The 19,205-nt window shown below is 60.9% G+C and overlaps 1 protein-coding gene across 2 annotated transcripts in view; it reads right to left on the bottom strand.

Annotated features, from left to right (window-relative positions):
* Window positions 1–1,221: 1,221 nt before the first annotated feature.
* BRF1 (BRF1, RNA polymerase III transcription initiation factor 90 kDa subunit) overlaps window positions 1,222–19,205 on the bottom strand; it is a 66,981-nt gene continuing 48,997 nt past the window's right edge. Inside the window, exons 7-18 of one of the 2 annotated variants that reach the window (XM_012665063.1) lie at window positions 18,532–18,625; window positions 17,274–17,400; window positions 16,250–16,289; window positions 16,068–16,160; window positions 12,834–13,103; window positions 11,077–11,135; window positions 10,143–10,224; window positions 10,004–10,059; window positions 8,568–8,824; window positions 4,264–4,315; window positions 3,156–3,327; window positions 1,222–2,524 (exon numbers count right to left, since the gene is read on the bottom strand). In XM_012665063.1, coding sequence (XP_012520517.1) covers window positions 2,487–2,524; window positions 3,156–3,327; window positions 4,264–4,315; window positions 8,568–8,824; window positions 10,004–10,059; window positions 10,143–10,224; window positions 11,077–11,135; window positions 12,834–13,103; window positions 16,068–16,160; window positions 16,250–16,289; window positions 17,274–17,400; window positions 18,532–18,625 — 1,340 coding nt within the window. In that variant the 3' untranslated portion in view covers window positions 1,222–2,486. Of the gene's footprint in view, window positions 2,525–3,155; window positions 3,328–4,263; window positions 4,316–8,567; window positions 8,825–10,003; window positions 10,060–10,142; window positions 10,225–11,076; window positions 11,139–12,833; window positions 13,104–16,067; window positions 16,161–16,249; window positions 16,290–17,273; window positions 17,401–18,531; window positions 18,626–19,205 lie in introns of both variants that reach the window. The other variant, XM_012665062.1, reaches the window with a different exon arrangement.

The raw sequence follows: 19,205 nt of genomic DNA on the forward strand, positions 1-19,205 counted from the left end.
CCTGGCCCACCTGTGCCCCTCAGCCTCGCAACGCAGCCATCTTTGTAGCTGCCCCCGAGGGATGGGCGAGGCACAGCCTCTCCTGGCTCCCCTTCCCTTGGCTGTCTCGTCCCACATCCCCCTCCTTCCCCCCAGCAGGCCCTTCAGCAAACACGCATCCCTGTGCCGTGGCCTGCCCGGGACTCTCCTTCCCGGCCTTGCTGGTGGAAGCGTCCAGCCAGAGCTCTGTCCCCACGCACACCCACCTCCAACACCCAGCTGCCTGGACGCAGCTCCAACTCCCCTGCCGCAGAGCCCTGACCTCCACCTGGGGCCCCACGGCCTGGCAGACAGGGCAACCAAAGCCCAATCCTGCACATCCCGACCCCTGCATGTGCCCGGCTGCTCCACACAAACCCCAGGAGGGGCCTTGATTCCGGGCTCTTCCACACTCCCCCACCGGGATCCAACGGCAGGTGTCGCCCACTGTTCCCCTAGACGCCCCACAGCTGCCCTCTTCTGTCTCCACACCCGCCGCCCTGTCATCTCAGCCGCCCTGTCATCTCAGCCAGGCACAGGCACGTCGAGCCCCCTCGGGCCAGGCCTCAGGGCTCTTCTGCAAAGAGCCACTCCCTGCCCTGCAGCCCACAAGGGACGCTCCCAGCTCTGCCCTTCACCTGGTACAGGTGTTGCCTCCTGTCACTCAGAGCCAGGGATGCCCCTGCAGGCTTGTCCAAGGGACAAGGGAGCTTGTCCATCATCCCCGAAGCACGCCTGTGTCCAGCCCAGGCAGACACAGCAGACGCATGCCGACGTAGAACCACTGCAGTCTGGGGGTGCCTGAGGACCCTGCAACCAGGGCATCCCCTCCCCACTCGGGGCAGCCTTGGCTTCCAGAGCCGCCTCTGTGGCTGAGTGCTGGGAAGGGCCGAGCCCGGTGGCCAGCAGCCCCCAGCTCTCGACCTGAGCCCAGGTAGTAGGGACACGGGGTCAGCAGGCGGGATGGGCATGGGGACAGCCCTTGGCGGATGTTGCCAAAGCTGGAAGGGCTGGCTCTGAGGACGTCTCCAGCCAGGGTTTCCCTGTCGGCTGGAGGCCGACTAAGGCTCATCCCCAGCCTGTGCTGCATGGCCCGAAAGGCCCAGCACACCTGTGCCTGCCACACAAGGCAGGCCACGGAGCCAGATGAGGAATCACAGACAACCTCAGCCAGTTTTCTTCAAGTAGCAGACCTCTGTTTCACTAAATCCATCTTCCCCCCCAACCTTCTAGAAGCCAGGGATGCAGGCTGGCCACAGGGTGGAGGCAGAGGTGCACAGCCACGAGGACTCTGCTGCACTCTGGGGGTGTGGTCTGGCCTGCTGGAGGCCAAGCGATGGGCAGAACGCCCAACCCACCCCCCCAGAAGGCTGAGGGCTGGGCCCCAGGAGGGCACTGTGGCACAGCTCTGCCATCGAGGCCCCCTCTCCTAGGGGGACAGGTTAGAGCCACATCCAGGGCTGGAAGCACCTGCCATTCCCCTCGGGCACAGATGCCCGAGCTAAGACCCTGCAGTGGTCCTTGGCCTCCCAGTGAAGAGCCCTGGGCCTCAGGGACCCCCCGCCCTCCCTCCATGGACGCAGAGCCCAGTCCCAGCTCTGTGCCACAGGCACGCCCCGTGCCAGGACACCAGGCAGGCTGGCCACATCACCCAGGGAGCGGTAAACGCAGATGTGGCAGAGCTGCCAGACTACACTCGTCCACCACGCGCAGCCGCACAGGCTCCTGGGTGGACCCCCGGGGCCCTGGAGCTCCAGGCGCTGCAAGGCAGTGGGCGGGACCTGAGGGCGGTGGGGTCAGGAGGAGGGGCTGCAGCTGGCAGCTGAGGGCCATCTCCGGACCAACACGGCCACCCAGTGTGGGGGAGCCACCAAGCGCCCACTGACCTCGGGGAGACCTTGACCTCCCACTGCCTTCCCTGACACCAGGCTCCAGCAGAGGGGGCTGGACGCAGAGCTTCTCAGGCGGACGGGGCGGACGAAAGTGGAGCACTCGGGCCAAGGGCTCCAGAGCTGGGTCCCAGAGCCTCAGGGCCACCACGCTCAGCCCTCCGCTCCCTCGGACCAGCAGTGGGGCTGCCTCACGCCTCAGTTTCCTTACAGTGGGGACATGAGTGCCCACCTTTGAGGGTTCTTGGGTGTGCTGAGGGCCAGCAGGCTGGGCCACGCCGTGGGATGCAGCCTTGGGCACTCCCGGCCACGTCCAATCAGACACACGCAGACATTCAGTCCGGTTTCTCTTGCTGGGTAAAAATATTCCTTCCATTGCTCAAAACATGATCCCAACAGTAAGTACCACGGAGGCCACATGTGGCCGTGGGACGAGCGCTGTGGAGCAGGTGGGGCGGCACTCGTCCCATTGCCTCAGTCTGGGCCCCCATGCCTGTGAGCACAGCCTGGGAGGCCCATCTGATCCTCAGTAGACACGGTGGGGCCACCGCCAGGGTGCTGCTGACCTCAAGGCCACGCCTAGTAGCCTTCATCGTCGTCACCATCACAGCCGTAATCTGCAGAGCACAGAGGAGAATCAGGGAAGCCGAGGACTTCTGTGTGGTCAAGGGGCCCAGTTGCCATCCTCCTGCCTTGCCCCTGGGCCCCTAGGCCCTGGCTGCTCCCTGGTGAGGCTCTTGCACCCGCCCCACCGGCCTCATCCCCATATGGCCCCACCACTGACGGGGACTGCCATTTTGGTCTCCTCATCCCTGTGAGCTCGGGGCTGGAGTGTGCACAGCGCTGGGGGGTCTGGGTTCCTGTCGAGGGCACATGTGAGCAGTATGGTTACCCTCGGCGTGTGCAGACCCGGGAGCCCCACTCTGCTAGCCGACTGGCCTTCACGCAGACACCTTGCTGTCCCAGTGGAATTGGACTCTGACCCTGGCCAACTCCAGCTTTGGGGTCTCAAAGCCAATATGGCCAATTTACAAAGCGTCCTACTTCAAATTTCCTTCCAGGGAGAAATAAATTTAGTTTGATGCCTGAGTTCAGGGATTATTATAGGCAGATGGTTTGTGCCTTTCTTTCTCCAGAACCACCCCTGCCCTGCACCTTCCCGCCACCCAATTCCTGTGTGGGCCACCAACCACGCAGAGACACCCCACACCCGAGTCAGGCCCAGCCTGCGAGGGCGCCCCCACCCACCGCTGCCGCCCATCATCTGCAGGGCGCTGACGCAGGGCTCCCCATCCTCCTCGTCAGGGTCCTCCTCATCTGCCTCCTCGTCCGGGTGGTAAGACACAGGTCCACTCTCCACGAGGACTGCCTCGGGCCTGACCGGCTCAGCTCCAAGGGCAGGGGGGCTCGGGAGCAAGGCCTGGAACGGGGGGTGGGGCATGGAGTGGGGACTATCCTTCCCCCTGGACGGGCCTCAGCTACTCCTCTGGTTCCCCAGGGGCTGTGCTGGGGGCTGTGCTGGGGCTGTTCCTGGGGTGCTGACCCTGATTGGCTGAAGCCTGGCCTGGGGGAACCCCAGAGCCTGTGAGCAGAGCAGGAGGCAGCGTGCCTGCTGGGCCTGCCTCGGTCTCCTGCCAGAGGTGGGTGCTGGGGGCTGCAGCCCACGCCTACTCCTTTGCCTCCCCCCAGCCGCTCTCCCGTGCACTCCCGCGAGCATCCAGAAGGCTTCTTTCCCCGCAGGACTCAGCCTTAAGGACTCCACGGGCTCAGCACCAAGGCCCTGCCCCCAGCAGCACAGCAGTCTGCGGGGAGGCTGGTGCTCCAGCACCGGCTCAGACCCACCCCCAGTGACACCACTCCTAATCCTGGGCCAGCACCTTCAGCTGCACCAGCCCTCCCTGCTGCTCCTGTGCCTCCTGAACCAGACCAGGGCCCCAGCGACAAGCAATGGTCCAAGAGGAAGACCCCTGAGCCCTGGCCTGGCGAGCCAAGGCTGTCACCCAGAGGGAGGCCTCACACCAGGCCCTGGGCACTTAGAGTGGGACCCAGCGACCTGGGCAGGGGCCTCGCTCACCACATGAAGGCTCTCAGCAGGCCCAGGGAGGGAGGCCCTGTGGGCTGTGCTCTGGCTGCTGGGCACACACTGGGGACTGCTCACCCTCAGCCGACCCTGTCCCTGCCTCCTGCCCACTCCTGGAACCTGGGACCTGCCTCCTGGGGCCTCGATCCTCTGCCTGTGCAAGGCCAGCGTGGAGTCTATTCTTGGCTGGCTCGCAGACGGCGTGTCTGGGCTCAGGAACGAGTGAAGTGAGCTGCTCCCCGAGATCCCTACCCTAGGCCACATGGGACAACGCACCTCTCCCACGGCCGCCTTCTTAGCTGGCTGTGTAGACACCAGAGGCCTCAACCTGAAAGAGAGCACAGCGTGGCGGCCTCAGCCCCCGCCTCCTGTGACAGGAGGATGTGAGCCCTGCCGAGGCAGCTTCTCGCAGCCACCTCCAGCTGGATGTGAGGGGCTGACGCCTGCCCCAGTGCAGACACTCCCAGGACAGCCCGCCTACCTGTACCTGGTGGACAAGGTGGGCTTGGCAGCTCCAAGTGCCACCTGAGAGCCACTCTCTGGAAACGCCGCCTCCAGCGGCATGGCCAGTGTCCGCCGCACACACCTCCTGACTCACACTGCTCTCCCCCACTCGGGGTCGTGTCCACCTGCATGATTTTGGTCCCTCCCCAGTGCACTGTCAGGGGGCTGTCTCACTTGTTCCTTCCTGTATGTTTTCACTTTTTCTGGATTAATCAGCCTTTCCTGTTCCCTCTGTAGTAAAAGTCTGGTTCTATGTTCATCTATGCCTATTCCGCTAGTAGTTATTCACATTAACAAACATCTTTGACCCATGCTTACTTTGGAGTAAATACATGCACAAGACGCAAACCCACACAATCTGCAAAAGCACGGCTCCCTTCTCGATGCACAGAAATCGCCCAGGGCACCTTCCTCACCCAGTGGGAAGAGGGGCACACTCCCAGACAAAGGTGCCTTCCACCCCACATGGCCAGGTCTCCTTGGAGGCTGCTGGCCTGCCCAGGGAGGCGGGAGCCCCACAGGAGAGGAGGCGGGCTTTCCTCCCACGTGCTGATGTGGCCACTCAGGTCTGTGCAGGCTGGTGTGAGCGGGCTCTGGGCCTGTGGGGGAGGATGGGAAGCATAGCCGTGTGGGGAGGTGGGGGGCTGGACCCTCGGAGGCCTGGCCCTACCCGGCTGTGACGTGCTGGATGAACCCTATGGGCACCAGGAAGGGACCTTGGAGCAGGTGGACATTTGCAGAGCAGCTAAACGCAGAGCTGGCACCCATGTGTGGGCCAGGCCCAAGGCCCGAGGCAGAGGGAATCTCGTCAGCCCAGGCGCTGGGCGCCGCTCCTGGCGAGGCTTCCCAAGGCCTCCCCGCCTGCTGTGAGCAGGGAGCGCACGCGAACACACAGCGCGGGGCCTGCTGACGCCCATCCTCAGACCAGGGTGTGCTGCCTTGCCTGCCCTGCACGCCCCAGGCCCGTTCTGCAGCAGAGCAGCGCCTCTCCTCAGGAGGCGGACCTCGCCCAGGGCAGCAGCCCCACGGTGGTCTCTCCAACCAGGGCCAGGGCTGGCGCTCCATGGGGCAGGCCCAGGGCTGCTCTCTGCACAGCCCCTCCTCTAGGATGATCCAGCCAGCAGGCCCCTGCCAAGGAGGCCCAGAGTGATCTGCAATTGGCCCTGAGACCCCACTGGCTCAAGGAGCGAGCAGTTTCTTTGGCTCAGACAGACCACGCCTTAGTCAGATGGGAGGAACAGACGACAGACACAAGGGCAAGGCCAGGGGACAAGAAAGCCACGACTTGATCAGAAACAGTAGCTAGACTAGAGAACTCAAATCAGGATGCAGTCGTTCCTACAAGGACATGTCTTTCCTGTCCGTGGCTGTCACCTGAAGCCACAAAGACACGCGGCAATGTCCCAAGGCAGAAAAAGCCAGATTCGCCAGAACCAGGAGGTGGCTGTGCCGACCTCACCCTGTGTGGCCAGAGCTCCCTACAGGGGAGGCCAGGCCAGAGAGAGAACTCGGGGTTCAGTCAAGGATGGCTGGTATTAGGGCAAGAAACCACAAGGGTCCCAGGGCATGACGGCCAAAGTGGGGTAGGGGTCTGGGCCCGACCTTGGGGCCTGTCCCTGGAGCTTCCCGTCCTCTAGCGTGCCGCGGTCGCAGTCTCCACAGGATCCTGCGTGAACCCCAGGCCCCGAGGGAGGGTCTGCAAATACCTGGAGAACAAACTCCTGCCCAGCATCTCCTCAGCCCAGGGTCTGTTTGCCTGGTTGGTGCCCAGCCAGCCAGGGGCCTGGGGGACCTGGCGCCACTACCCCCACCTTTCACCCAAACCCAGCACCATGTTCCAGCTGCAACCCCTCCTGGCCTGATGGCAAATACCACACCCGGTTCCTGGAGCACTGACCCTGCTTGGCTGGAGCCTGGCCTGGGGGAACCCCAGAGCCTTTGAGCAGAGCAGGAGGCGGCATGCCTGCTGGGTCTGCCTCAGTCCCCCTTCCGGAGGTGGGTGCTGAGGGCTGCAGCCCATGCCTGCTCCTTTGCCTGTCCCCAGAGGGGCACAACCAGACAGGGGCTACAGGGGCTCACACATGAGAGCAGACTGACCTACCTGGCCAAGAGCAAGACCTGCGGGTCAAAGAAGCCCACGCTCAGTGCCCCGGCTGCCTCCCACAGTCGGAGAGCCCACCGAGTGACCACAAGTGCCCGTGGAGTGAGGAGGAGAGAAGCTCAGAGGCAGCGGCTACCTGAACCCCTGCATCACCCAGCTCGGGTTCTGTGGCCGTCCTCAGAGGGAGCCCACATCCCAATGCAGGACCAGGGGAGCAGCTGCCCACACGGTAACAGGCAGGGCAACCACAAGGGGAATGAGGGGGCCCTGGCACTGAGGAGAGGCCACCCAAGTGGCCAGACTATGAAGTGCAGCCTCTGCCACCAAGTGACACTGTGGTCTCAGGGCTGCCTCTCCCCAGCTCAGTGCTGCGGCCTGCCCGAGCCCCTCTTTCCTCAGCTCCCAGTGTAGCTGAACCCCCCCAAGGGCTGTGCGGACAAACTAGGACCTGCCCTTCTGCCTCACGGAGTCCCTTCCTGTTCCCTGCCCTGCTAGAACTGCCTGAGCTGCCTAGGCCTGGCATCCCCACCCCCGAGGCCTTTCTACTCCTTTTTCAGGACGTTCAACATTCACAGATCAAGTCCTGGCCGCTCAGGAGAAGGTCAATAGGCTACCAATGGAGCAAACTGCACATACAGACACACGTGCACCATGCACGTACACGGACATGCACACACGTGCCGTGTGCACATACACACACAGACACACCCGCACCCAGGGCATGCCCAGGCCAGCTGCTCAGATGGGATGGAGGAGCCAGCTCCCTCCCAGCGCTGCCAGAGGCCTGGCAGGGTGGGCGCAGGCGGCTGAGGCAGGCTCAGACACAGCTTCGGATCCCGCCTCCGAGCGCTCAGGTGCAGGGGTCTGAGCCACAGGACCCGCTCCGACCCCACCTCTGCCCTGCCAGACCTCCCCCACCCGCAAGGAAGGCGGTGCCAGGGATTCATCCCCACGGCTGCTGAGAAATGAGAAAGCAAATAAAGCTCCTTCGAAAAGCAGCACGTGGGGACAGCGACAGCAGGGGAACAGCAACACAGCCAGCTTTTGCGGGTGACAGAGCAGCCTACCCAGGAACTCAACAGGCCACAGAACACCACTACAAACAAAAGGAGACCGACAGGGCTGACGGGAACAAAAGGAATGTGCGGAGGTTCAGCGCTTCCCCACACGCAGAAGCAGCTGGAAGACCACGAGTAAAGATCCCACGGGGGCAGGAGTAGCAAACGCCTATGGCCTGGGGCACCGGAGACGTGGCACAACTGTCCGCCGCAGGCTGGATGCTGATGGAGCTGAGCCGCCCACCCTGTCTTCATGGCCAGGGGAAGGCACTGACCAGCGTGGGCATGTGAGGGCCGACAGGGCCGTGGCCTCAGCAGGAGAGCCCGCAGCCACTGCCCGACAGCCACGGCACAGGGGCCAGCTCTAACCTGGGGCAATAAGGGCCACATGTGGCTGAGACATCCTCAAGGTGGCTCCTGGTGGAGCTGCAGGACGGGGCTGATCCAGCTCCCCGAGGCCAGCACATCAGGCCCTTGACCCGTCCTGCGTCCTGTTTTCTCTACCCACGTCCTACTTGGTCAGCGGCTCCTGCTCTTACCTACTTCTCTCTCTCTCAGCAGACAGCAGTGCAGCCCGGGGCGCACAGAGGGGCTGTGAGGGCTGTGGCTGCCTCTTCTCCCATGAAACCAACCCTGGGCTGGAAAAGGGGCCTGAACATCCCATCACCTCCTTGAGACGGAGCAGACCCTGGCACTGCAGGACGCCTTGAGGGCGGGAGCCCCCTCCTCAGTGCATAGCCCCACCTGCGAAGGGCAGTCTGGACACAGTCGACGCTCACACTTGGAGACAGCCCATCATCCCCTCGCGCAGCTGGGCAAACGTGGCTCTGGGAGCTCCTCAGGACCCAGTCGGCCCACGACAGCCCCCAGACCTGAGGCCTCAGGCCTCGGCCTGCACCGACAGGACAGGACGGTACCTCTTCCCCACGCTGGTCACAGGGTCAGCCCCATTTCTGCTGGCAGGCGTTCTCCTCCGTGACAGCTTCCTGGCACTGGCCCTGTCCTCGGGCCGGGCGTCCTCCCGCCGCGGGCTGCCCGCGCCCATGCTGTTGAGGTCCCGCAACACACTGTAGTTGATCTTGCTGGAGATCTTCTTCTGCTCCAGCATCTTTTCGATGGCCTCCCCGGCCGTGCTGGCCTGAATGGGTTCCCGTCGTTTGCAAGACTTCTTGGGCTTGATGGAAGCACAAGAGAAATGTCTGCTGTGAGTCACGGGTGGGTGGGAGTGGGGAGGGCAGTGCCGGCCATCAGTCCCCACAGGGAGCCAAGGCATGGGCTGGGGCAGGTGTCCCAGCCAGCCCTTCCTGGGCCTGCCCAAGTCAAGTCTTGCCCTCCCAGGTGAGTGGGCACTGAGGGCAGCCCCTCAGCTCTGGGCTGGGGCAAGTCCCTGGGGTGTGCGGCCGGCTGGGTGCCCGAGGGGCCGTGGAGCAGCAACAGCAGCAGACCTGCCAGTGAGTCCACCACTCGGACCCCCGGTGCCTGACCCAGCACAGGGCCACGTGAACGTGGCAGAGTAAGGTGCTGCCTTGTGAGGACCACAGCAGGGACACTACCAGAACACAGACAGACCATCTGTCCCAGCATTGAGGCCAGGGTCAACAGTCCCCGCTGCCCAAGGACCCCAGATCACATCTCAGGGGCTAGAGCTGCAGACCACCTCAGGGCACGCAGCCTGCACAAGTTGGGCTCCACCGACCTGGGGCCACCCTGGCTATGCCAGCTCATGCCAGCCCCCACCTCACTTCCTGCACCCCAACCTTCCCTGCGCAGCCCCCAGCGGAGTGTGGGATATGCTGCTGGAGGGTGGGTCCCAGGGCCCTGAACTCCCCAGGGGTCCTCCTGAGCTGGCAGGCCATGAGTCTGTCCTCTGGGCCTCCCTCCCCTTGGTGCTGGGAAGCCCAGTGTCTCCGGAAGTGGACCTGTCCAAATTTACCATGTTATCAATGTTACGTTCAAACCCCGGAGTGAGCCACTGAGCTGAGTCGCCATGAGGCTGACAGAGCAGGGAGGTGCCACAGTTAGGCTTTCCCAGGTCCTCAGAAGAACAAAGACCTGGACACAGAGGTGAGTCCTCTTGTGTCCTTGACAAGGGACTTGAGTCCAGGGACCTCAGCGTCCAGTCCCAAGTCTCCACCCAGTCTACCCTGGAGTCACACTCAGGACCCTGCCCAAGCTCAGTGGCCTGTCCACCTGTGGTGAAGCTGACACCAGGGTGTCTGTGGCCAGGGACATGGATTCAGGGCCTGTGGCTCCTCTTGACACACAGGGAAGAAACATTCCACAGAGACATTTTTCCTCCTATAAACTCACACATCTCCCAGAAAAGGCTCCTGGCGCGTCACGAGACGCCTACCTTGTGCTCCTTGTAGATGCCGAGCTCCTTCTCCTTGGCTATCCTCGCCTCTTTCTCTACAAGCGGAACACAGCGGCCCGTGTCAGCAATGGCCCGTGCCCCGGCCGGGGCCCGTGGGGGTGGGCAGGCGGGCGCTCACCCCTCTGCTCTCGCAGGTACTCGGCGTTCTCCTTCATCCACAGCTCGGCCTTCACGCGGGCTTCCGACTCGTTCAGTATGTACTGGGCAAGCACAGCGAGCTGCCGTCGGCCTTCCTTCAGCCGAGGGCAGGTAAGCACACTCCCCGTTCGTACGTTTAAATTGTTGAAGGAGGGGAACGCGGGTGGGCCTCTACTCAGTGTGGAGACTGGGCTGAGGCCTTGTGGCCAAGAACAAGCTGGGGACACCCGGTGCTCCATTGCCCTTTCCAAGGCTACCCATGCAGGCTGTCTGTGCGCCAGCACTGTGGCACTCCCAGGCCCCACTGACACCAGGACGCCGGCCAGCCAGAGGGCAGGGCCACGGGTCCCATGAAGAGACTGGGTGCGGGTGTGAGGTGCCAATTTAGATCATAAAATCACAGTAAGAAAGACTCCTTGCCTGACAGAGGCCAAGTACAGCTGAGATCAACAGCAAACAGCCAGAACAAACGACGGGAGCCCTAGAACTTGGAGGTATTCGACACCCTTGGAGTCAGCGGGCGCCTCCGTAACTGGAGACCGCCATATGGGCCCAACCTGGTGCGACTTGCGTTTACCACAGGCCACGTGCCCAGATGGTGGCAAAGGCCAGGTGCAGAGCGCAGGGCCCTACCCAGACGCTGGCTCTGGCTTCCAGTGGGAAGGGCATGTGTTTGCCGTGGCTGCCCTGGAGCCAAAGTCTAGAAGGGTGGGGCTGGGGACAGTGGTGGGCTAGGAGACCACAAGACCACCTGAGGCCAGGGAGTGTCTGGAGAGGCCAAGGGGCGACCATCCCAGAAGCCAAAGGCAAGCCCTGGGGCAGGGGAGGCCGCCAACCCCACCCCCGTCCCAGTGGTGTCCCGACTACAGCGCCAACTGCCTCCTGGGAAGGTGAGGGGCCCCGCAGGGGCTTACTCTGTCGATTTCAAGGTCGTCAATGCCACTGAGGTCCAGTTCACCATCTCCAGAGGTGTCTGCTAGAGGGGAGCACAGTGTCAGTGTCACTTAGGGTCAGTTCTGATTAGAGGGGCACAAATGCCACCTGGCTGGCTCACGACCCTGAGGTTTGGGCCAAGGGGCTTCTAGAAGCTCCGCCTCCTCTGCACCACAGTCCCAGCACTTCCCCTACATTGCCTCGTTTCTCTAAATGCTCACTTCGGGGAGCTAAGTGACGAAAGCAGGACATTAAACTGAAGCTACAAAAAAGCTACCCAACGCTCCTACGCTTTTGCGTAAGAAACGAGCTTTTCTTAGATCGGGAGACACAAGCTCTCTGGCCCCGACAGAGGGAAGAGGCGGCACAGTGGTGAGCGAGGCCCAGGGGACGGATGTCCTGCCACAGAGGAAGGGCTGGGGATTCCCGTTGTGGTGCTCTCAGGCCTGGGGGTGGAAATGACGGTGACTCAGGGAGCTTCCCATCACTGTGCTCAGGATGTCCCCAAACCTGTGGCCACCACCCTCTTGCCCGACATGGTCGAGGACATGCTCTGCAGAGCCCAGAATTGGGGCAGTCTGTCCTCTCCACAAACCCCCGCCGCCCATCGGCTGAGTCCCGTCAAGTCCAGTCATGCAGCCAGGCTGTTTGGGGCTCGCTCCTGCCATGCCGCTCCGTGACTGAGGCCCAGATGGCTGCTCTGTGTTCAGATGTTCCCCCCAGACCCTCCCCAGCCTGCCTCGTTCCCCTTGCTCTCTCAGCTGTGGCCAGAATGGCCCTTTCTGCTCTGAGGTCACTGTACCTTGGCTGCCCCAGGGCCTTTGCACGGGCCCTCTGCCCAGGGTCTCTACTAACACAGCAACCCCCGCCACAAGGGCAGGTGTGTGACTGTCCATCTCCACGCCTGGCCCAGAGGTCACTCGATAAACACCCATCCATGGACTGAGCAGCGACCCTCAAGGGGGCCCCTCGTGCACAGAGGCCAAGCCCTGGTGCCTGGTGGAGGCAGGGCCTAGGGGTCAAGTGTCAAGGGAGGGCCCAGGCTCTGGGCTACCAGGGAGGCTTGTCCTGGCAGGGTATAAGGATGGGACCATCTGCCCTTCTCCTACAACTGCCAACATCTGGGCCCTTCCCAGCCCCGACCTCGGTGATGTTTTATAGAACAGGAGGGGTGAGGAACAGCAGGACCGTCTGCCGTGGCCTGGTCTGGGCACCGTGGGGCAGGGTGACTATCCCCTGCTCAGGGCGTCTCGTCACTGCTGTGCCAAGCTCAGTAAGCAACATTCCTCTGACCAGTGGAGATGTAACCTGTCTGGGCTCTGCCACCGTGTTAAACAAATGGAGGAAGGGCGAGAAAGGCCGGTCCCTGCCCCATGGGCCCCACACTCCCGGCGTGACTTCTCAGCATCGTTAGTTTTCACATGGTGCCCATGGGCTCTCAGGGCTTTGGGCCACATGCCAGCAAGGGGCTGCTGAGGCAGGAGGGAGCCTGCAAGGGGCTGCTGAGGCAGGAGGGAGCCTGTGGCCAGCAGACAGTCCCAGTGAGGGGGACAAAACCTGTTGGGCACTTGGGGTGTTGGCAAACACCCAGCTCTTTGTGTTGGGACCACTGACCCCTCGCACAGCCCTGTGCGGGAGGACTGGCAGTGCCCCCACCCAAGCCCACCCTGCTAGAACCTCCCAGACAGACAATGTCAGCTTCCAGGTCACTCTATCCCCCAACCCCTGTGGTGCTCACTGGGGTCCCGGCTCTGGGAGGAGATGCACTCTCGGATGGAGTCAGAGATGCCCAGGCTGGCCGCTGTGGGCAGGGGACCGAGCAGGGACTCCAGGGCTGGGGTCCCGCTGCCCGCCTCAGGGCCTCCTGCGGCTTCCGAGCTGCCCGGGGTGTTGCTGCCGAGGAGCTCCCGGTAGAAGTCCTTGTTCAGGTGGCTGGCAGCAGCCTCCAGCTCCTCGTCCTCTGTGTCCTCCTCTCCAAGCAAGCTGGAGGTGGTGTCCTCGACGGAGCCTAGGGACACAGGACCCGCACACCACCTGTTAGCTGGGGAGAACACAGAGCGCGTCTGCTCTTGGACAAGAGACACTTCCGCCCAGCTGCAAAACAGCCAGTGGAAAAAAGCCGGAACTGTCAGCAAACGGTGCTGGGATGCCCACGTGTACAAGAAGGAGCCTGACCCATGCCTCACGTTACACAACGAACTCGAATGGCTCACAGACCTAAGTGAGACGGCCAAAACTATAAACATTTTAGAAAAAAGTAGGAGAGCGCTGCCAGTGGAATGCAACGGTGTGGGCGCCCTGGAAACAGTTTGATGGTGTCCTAAAGAAACACTCGCCTTCCACATGACCCAGCAATTCCGCTCCTTGGCATTTACCCAAGACAAGAGGAAAAACATGTCCATGCAAAGACTTGTGTACAGATGCTCACAGCAGTTTATTTGTAACAGTCCCAAACTGGAAAGAACCCAATGCCTTCCAACAACTTCAGTGTATCTGTGGACCATGACACCACGATAAAATAACCAACTGCTGCTGGATGACTGCAAAGAATCACACTGAGTGAAAAAAGCCAGAGGAAAGCAGCATGCACTATGTGAACCATTTACATAAAATGCTAGAAAACATGGCTGATTCAGTGACAGCAGTTCAGTGGCAGCCTGGGGCAGGGAGGCTGGGGTGGGCTATCGGGGCCTGAGGACACCGTTGGGAGTGACAGATCTGTGGGGCATCCTGATTATGGTGACGGTTTCACAGGTGCGTGTAGATGTCAAAACCCCAAAATCAAAGGGTGCATTTTAAATACATGCAGACTGCCTCCTTGCTGAGTACACACAGGTGCTCGCAAACATGCCCATGTCGGTGGACACGGGCCACCACCACACGGTCGAACCGTCAACGGGGGAGGGGGGCCGGCAACACTCCCTGGTCCCAGGCAAGGAGAGCAGAAGTCAGCAACAAAATCGAAAACCACAGCCCACTCCCAGAACTTTCAAAACTCCTCGCGCAGGGAAGAGAAAAACACAACCTGAGACTGAGAAACTGAAAGCATTTCACAGCAGGACCACAACTGAAACGATGCCGGAGAAAAGCCCACTGCCTGAATGTGCGCAGGCGCCAGGACACGGATGGATCCGCCGCGCAGGTGACTGAGAGACGGGGTCCGGGAGAAGCCGCAGGAAGCAGGGAGATAAAGCGCAGGCTACTGACTCGGCAAACAGGAAGGCAGCAGAGCCAATGAATCAATTTGATAACTGGATTAACAGGAAAATCAATAATCAGCTGGGAAAAAAACCAGAAAACATAACTACGAAAAGTAAGAAATGACAAAAAAGAAAATTCAGAGACAAAAAAAATCGGAAGTATCATAAGATACAACTTCACTCAACCCTGCACATGGACGGGACGGGCGCTCCAGCGTCAGCCCCAGCAGGGCGACCTGAGCCACCGTGGCCCAGCAGTGCCCTGGCAGACCCAAGGCAGGCCCGACGTTGGCGCCACCACGACGGATCACATGCCTCAGAGAGAGGGGCTGTGGTCTCTCCACTGACCCTGCACACATCTGGGACACTTGATTGAGACAGGGGTAGTCATGAAAACGCAAGAGTGGGCATTTCCTCCACGCGACAGACCGTGGCATCCCGGCCCATGGGCTACGCCCTGTGTCCTGGGGAGGCGCAGGAGGCCCTGCGTGGAAGCCGGGATTGCGCCCGCGGCCGCTACTGTGATTCCATGAGGTGCTCGAGGACCAGGCAACAGACTCAATGTGAGGAAGAAATTCGGGGCATAAAACCTGATGAGGAACGGTAACAGAATCGCTGTTTGCAGATGACATAATTCGTCACTTGAAAAACCCAATGATAAGTTGAAAACTATTAAAAGGGATGAAAGAGTTCCTTACAACACGCCGGCACAAAGTGAGCACATAGCATTTGGTGTCCTCCACAGTCAGCGAGCAGTTGTGGACACAATAGGACCACTTACAGCAACAGAGGAGGCGGCAGGGCCTGGACGAGGGACATCGCAGGGCTCTTGCACAGGGAGGAGAAACCCAGGAGGGAAGAGAGGGCCACTCCCAGGAGGAGGAGACAGAGTAGGGTCAGAGTAAGGATGTCGCCCACTTTGTCCAAGCTCTTGGGTGAAGCAGAGCACTGGGCTGGGAGGGGACAGGCAAGAGGATCCTAATGTTCACCCACAAAAATAAACAAGAGTGGCCCCCAAACCCCACAGGGGCGTGAGGGGGTGGCCCCTTTCCTTCCAGACGCCAACTGTCTCTGATCAGGGGCAGGAAGCATCAGTGAGTGCCGCTGGCTCCAACATGCTGAGAGAGCACCGGGGGTGGGGTGGCAGTGATCCCACGAGCTCGGACAGTGCTCATTTCACCTGGTCCCCAGAAAGGACCCAGAATAGCCCACAAGGACCCAACATGCCAGGAAGGCAGCGCCCCTCATCATGGGGAACCAGGCGAGCACAGGGAGACCTGTTTAAGGAAGCTGCAGCTGCCCTGAAAGCCCCAAATTGGAAACTGGATGTGCATGGGCCGCCTTAGGGAGGGAGCGGGGTGCAGGCCAATCTGTACCCACAGCCGGCTTCCCGCAGCCCAGCACGAAGCCTGAGCACGAGGAGGGATGCTGAGGTCTCTCCTGCGGGCAGCAGTGGAGCCAGGTGTGAGATCAAGGGCCCGAGGGCCTCGGGATGGCAGCCTGAGGGCACGGGGTTGGAGACTGGCCAGGAACAGGGCTGGAGCTGGGGAGGCGGTGGGTGGGTGGGGGTGTCCAGGAGCAGTGGGACACTCAGGACAGAGTATCGGGGCCCGAAGGTGGCCCTGTGACGTAGGACCAGATGGCCCAGGAAGGGGGAGGCAGGAGGGGCTTGATTAAAAGGTCGGTGCGTGGGGGAGGTGCTGGCAGGACAGCAGTGGGGGGTATCTGGACGGGACCCTGAACCTGCGGCTGCGAGGGCAGGACACGCTCACCATCCTTTGTCAGGCTGGCCAGGGCCCCCTTCGCCTTTGGCCGGCTGTTCTCTAGCTCAATCTCAATGGCGTCTTGGTAAGTGGATATTTCACCTGAAGTAGTGAGTTAAAAGCATAAAGTCAGCACAAATCAATTTTTCTGACCAAACTAAAGCATCTGTACGAGAACATTGGTTGGTTACCTTCAACCTCCTCCAGTTTTTTTGACAGGACTTGCTCAAGCTGAAAGTGCAGGAGGAGAGCGTTAGTGAGGAGGGGTCCACTGCGCGGAACCGGAGCCTCCAGGGACGCCCCGAGGGCCTCACTGACCACAGGCTGCCCAGACTCGCCCCACTGGGGCTGACCGGGGAAAAGCGGCAGAGATGGAGCTGGGGGCCCCACCTTCGCCTGGCCTGGAGAGAGGCCCACCTCTCAGAGTCCCCGTGCTGGACACACAGGGAGAGCCAGGGCCCTGGCTGGCACGGGGTGCTGGAGGCTGAAGCAAGGCTCAGGACCACTGTGGCTGCGCTGCCCCTGGGCAGGGGCTTCTCAGCTTCCCTGCCAAGCCAGGCCCAGCCCGGCGGGCAGCCGTTGAACGTCTGCCCCCACGGCCGTGTGCAGGGTTCTTCTCTGTGTCCCCTCCAAGGCTCAGTCCCTGCCCTGCCCCTGGCTGTCCATCCCTGCAGCAACCCCATCGAGTGTGGCGTGTTTCCTGCCAGGCCCTGACTGTGTCAGAGCCACGCCCACAAAACCCCACAACACAATGATGGAAGGAAATACACCTTGAGCAGAGGCTGCCTCCAGGCGGTGAGATGGGGCATTTTGTGCTCTTTTGGACTTTCAGTATATTCCAAAGTACATGTCTCTTTGGGAATCTACTTTATATTCTAGCATTTTGGAGCAAAACCAGATACTAAGTGCTTCTGTGGGGAGGGGCTCAGTGGGGACAGGAGGCTGGCAGCAAAGCCAGCAAAGCCAAGGTAGAGGTGCCGGGCTCCTGCTCCACGTGTGGTGAGACAGGCCCCTTACTCGAGGCCTCAGGAAGCCAACCCACATGCTTCCAGCCGACCACACACGCAGCCCAGGCCTGGCTGCAGGCAGTCTAGCTTGTGTAACTAAGCCACTTATTTAGAAACAATAACAGACGTGAAGCGTCGAAGCTGCACATCTACAAGAAACATGACTGCCGAGCAGGTGCGGCGCAGCCAGGCACGAGGCCGGCGCTACCTGCTTCATCCGCAGCTTCTTCTGTCCAGCCGTGTACGAGGGGGGGTCGCATTCCTCCTCCAAGTCGATCTTCATAAACTCATCGATGGTCAGCTGGCTGGTAGGGGTGTCTTCAAATTCTGTGAGCCTAAAACAGAGAAGTGAAACAGAGTCCAGGGCCCTGAGAACTGCCACTGAAAACTGAGTGCACCAGACATCCCCCCACGGGACCGGGTTCCCCAGCCACGCTCAGCTTCAAGTGCAAGCCCAGCCGCTTTCCAGCAGCGTCTCGGTCCCCCAGTCCTGCCAGCAGCTCAGGTCCCTGGAGAGAGGCCCCGGGCACCTTCTTCACTTCCACACGTGTGCCCGGGATGCTGGGTGCAAGACTCGGGGAGGGAAGGAGGCCGAGCCAGGCCCCGGCAGGCATGGAGCCTGCACTTCCGCGACTGACTGAGGCTTAATTCTTATCAACTCTTCCACATTTTATGCAATCTTCAAAATGTTTAATAATTTTTAAAGAGAATTAGAGGTCAGATATATAAAGCAAAATTAATTTTCCATCTGCTTTCGGAAAGTGCCATACGGTATGATCTCAGTTGAAAAACAGCAATCAAGTGTTTCAGATGTGTGATAAGTACGGCAGCAATTACGGGTCTGTAAGAACTCACTGCCATTATTTACCTTGTCGAGGTCTGTTTAGACGAAGCTGTCCTTCCAGATGAGCTGTGAGTAACTGCTGCTAACACCACACACCAAAGCGGAAGTGCAAAGCCCCCGCCCCACGTCTGCCAGGCTCACTGCCGTTTGGTTAAACAGATGCAGTGGCCTCTCGTGTGACTCCGGCTTCCCAGTGGGAGATGGGTCACTCAGGGTCTCAAAGTCCAGGATGGGCCACATCAAACAGGAGACAGGTGAGGCCTCTCACTCATGTTCCACCTGACCTCCTGCCTGCCTCCTGCGTGTGACTGAGGGCAACGTCACAACCCTCCACCTTAAGTTAGAAACACTGGGATCAAAAGGATGGGGATATCTTTCTTGGACAGGGTTGGGCCCCAGGACTGGAAGAGAACACTGTGGAGGGAGGTGGGGTGGCCCCCGGCACATCCGAGCGCTTGTGCAATCAGGGCCAGGCTGGGTCCTGGCCACCAGCACCACCGCACAGCCAGGCTGGAGACAGCAGGACCCTAGGAGGCAGCAGTGGCTCTGGCAAGCAGGCCTCACTCAGCTGGACGGATGAGCCGTTGGCATGGCCCCCACAACCTGAATCAGAGCTGCCTACCTCTTCCGTAGCGTGGACTCGCACACTTTGACCACGCTGATGACCTCCTTGACGGTTCTCCTGAAATCATGCATTCTGGCTGCCACCAGAAGTGCTAGAAAGGAGCAAGAGGGGTCCTCGTAAGCCCCAGCCAGGACCGGGAACTAAGAAAGCACAGTATCTCTGCTGCAGCTCAGGATGGCTGGGGCCAGCCCTGTACTTAGGGAGGTGACGGCCTGGGCACAACCTATCTGTGCCAGAGCAGCGAGACCCGCGCCTGGTGTGGCCGCTCCCGGTGAGTGGCGGCTGACCGGACAGCGTCCACCCTTCCTGAGCACTCCCATGCTCTGCGGGACTTCTGGGACCGCCACATTCCCTGCCTCATGGGGGAGGTGGTATACCACACTCCACTTTCAAATACAAGGAGAATGAAAATACAGGGTTTGAGAGCTGCTTTGATGTAACCCCTCAAAGCAATTAGCAAACTTTGAGATGGCGTGTGTGTGAAACGCTGGCAGTGATGGGAGGTGAGGATTCTGAGGACAGGGCCCAGGCCAGAGTGGAAGAGGTGGGAGGCACCAGGTGGGGCTGTCGTGGGCCTCAGAGAGGCCTGGAACCTGCAGTGCAAATACGCAAATGTGGAAACCAGGTTTTCAAATGGAAAATGAATGTCCAGTAGCATTAATCCTGCTGTT

This window comes from Propithecus coquereli, unplaced genomic scaffold (genome assembly GCF_000956105.1).
Source record: "Propithecus coquereli isolate 6110/MARCELLA unplaced genomic scaffold, Pcoq_1.0 Scaffold950, whole genome shotgun sequence".
Lineage (NCBI taxonomy): Eukaryota > Metazoa > Chordata > Mammalia > Primates > Indriidae > Propithecus > Propithecus coquereli.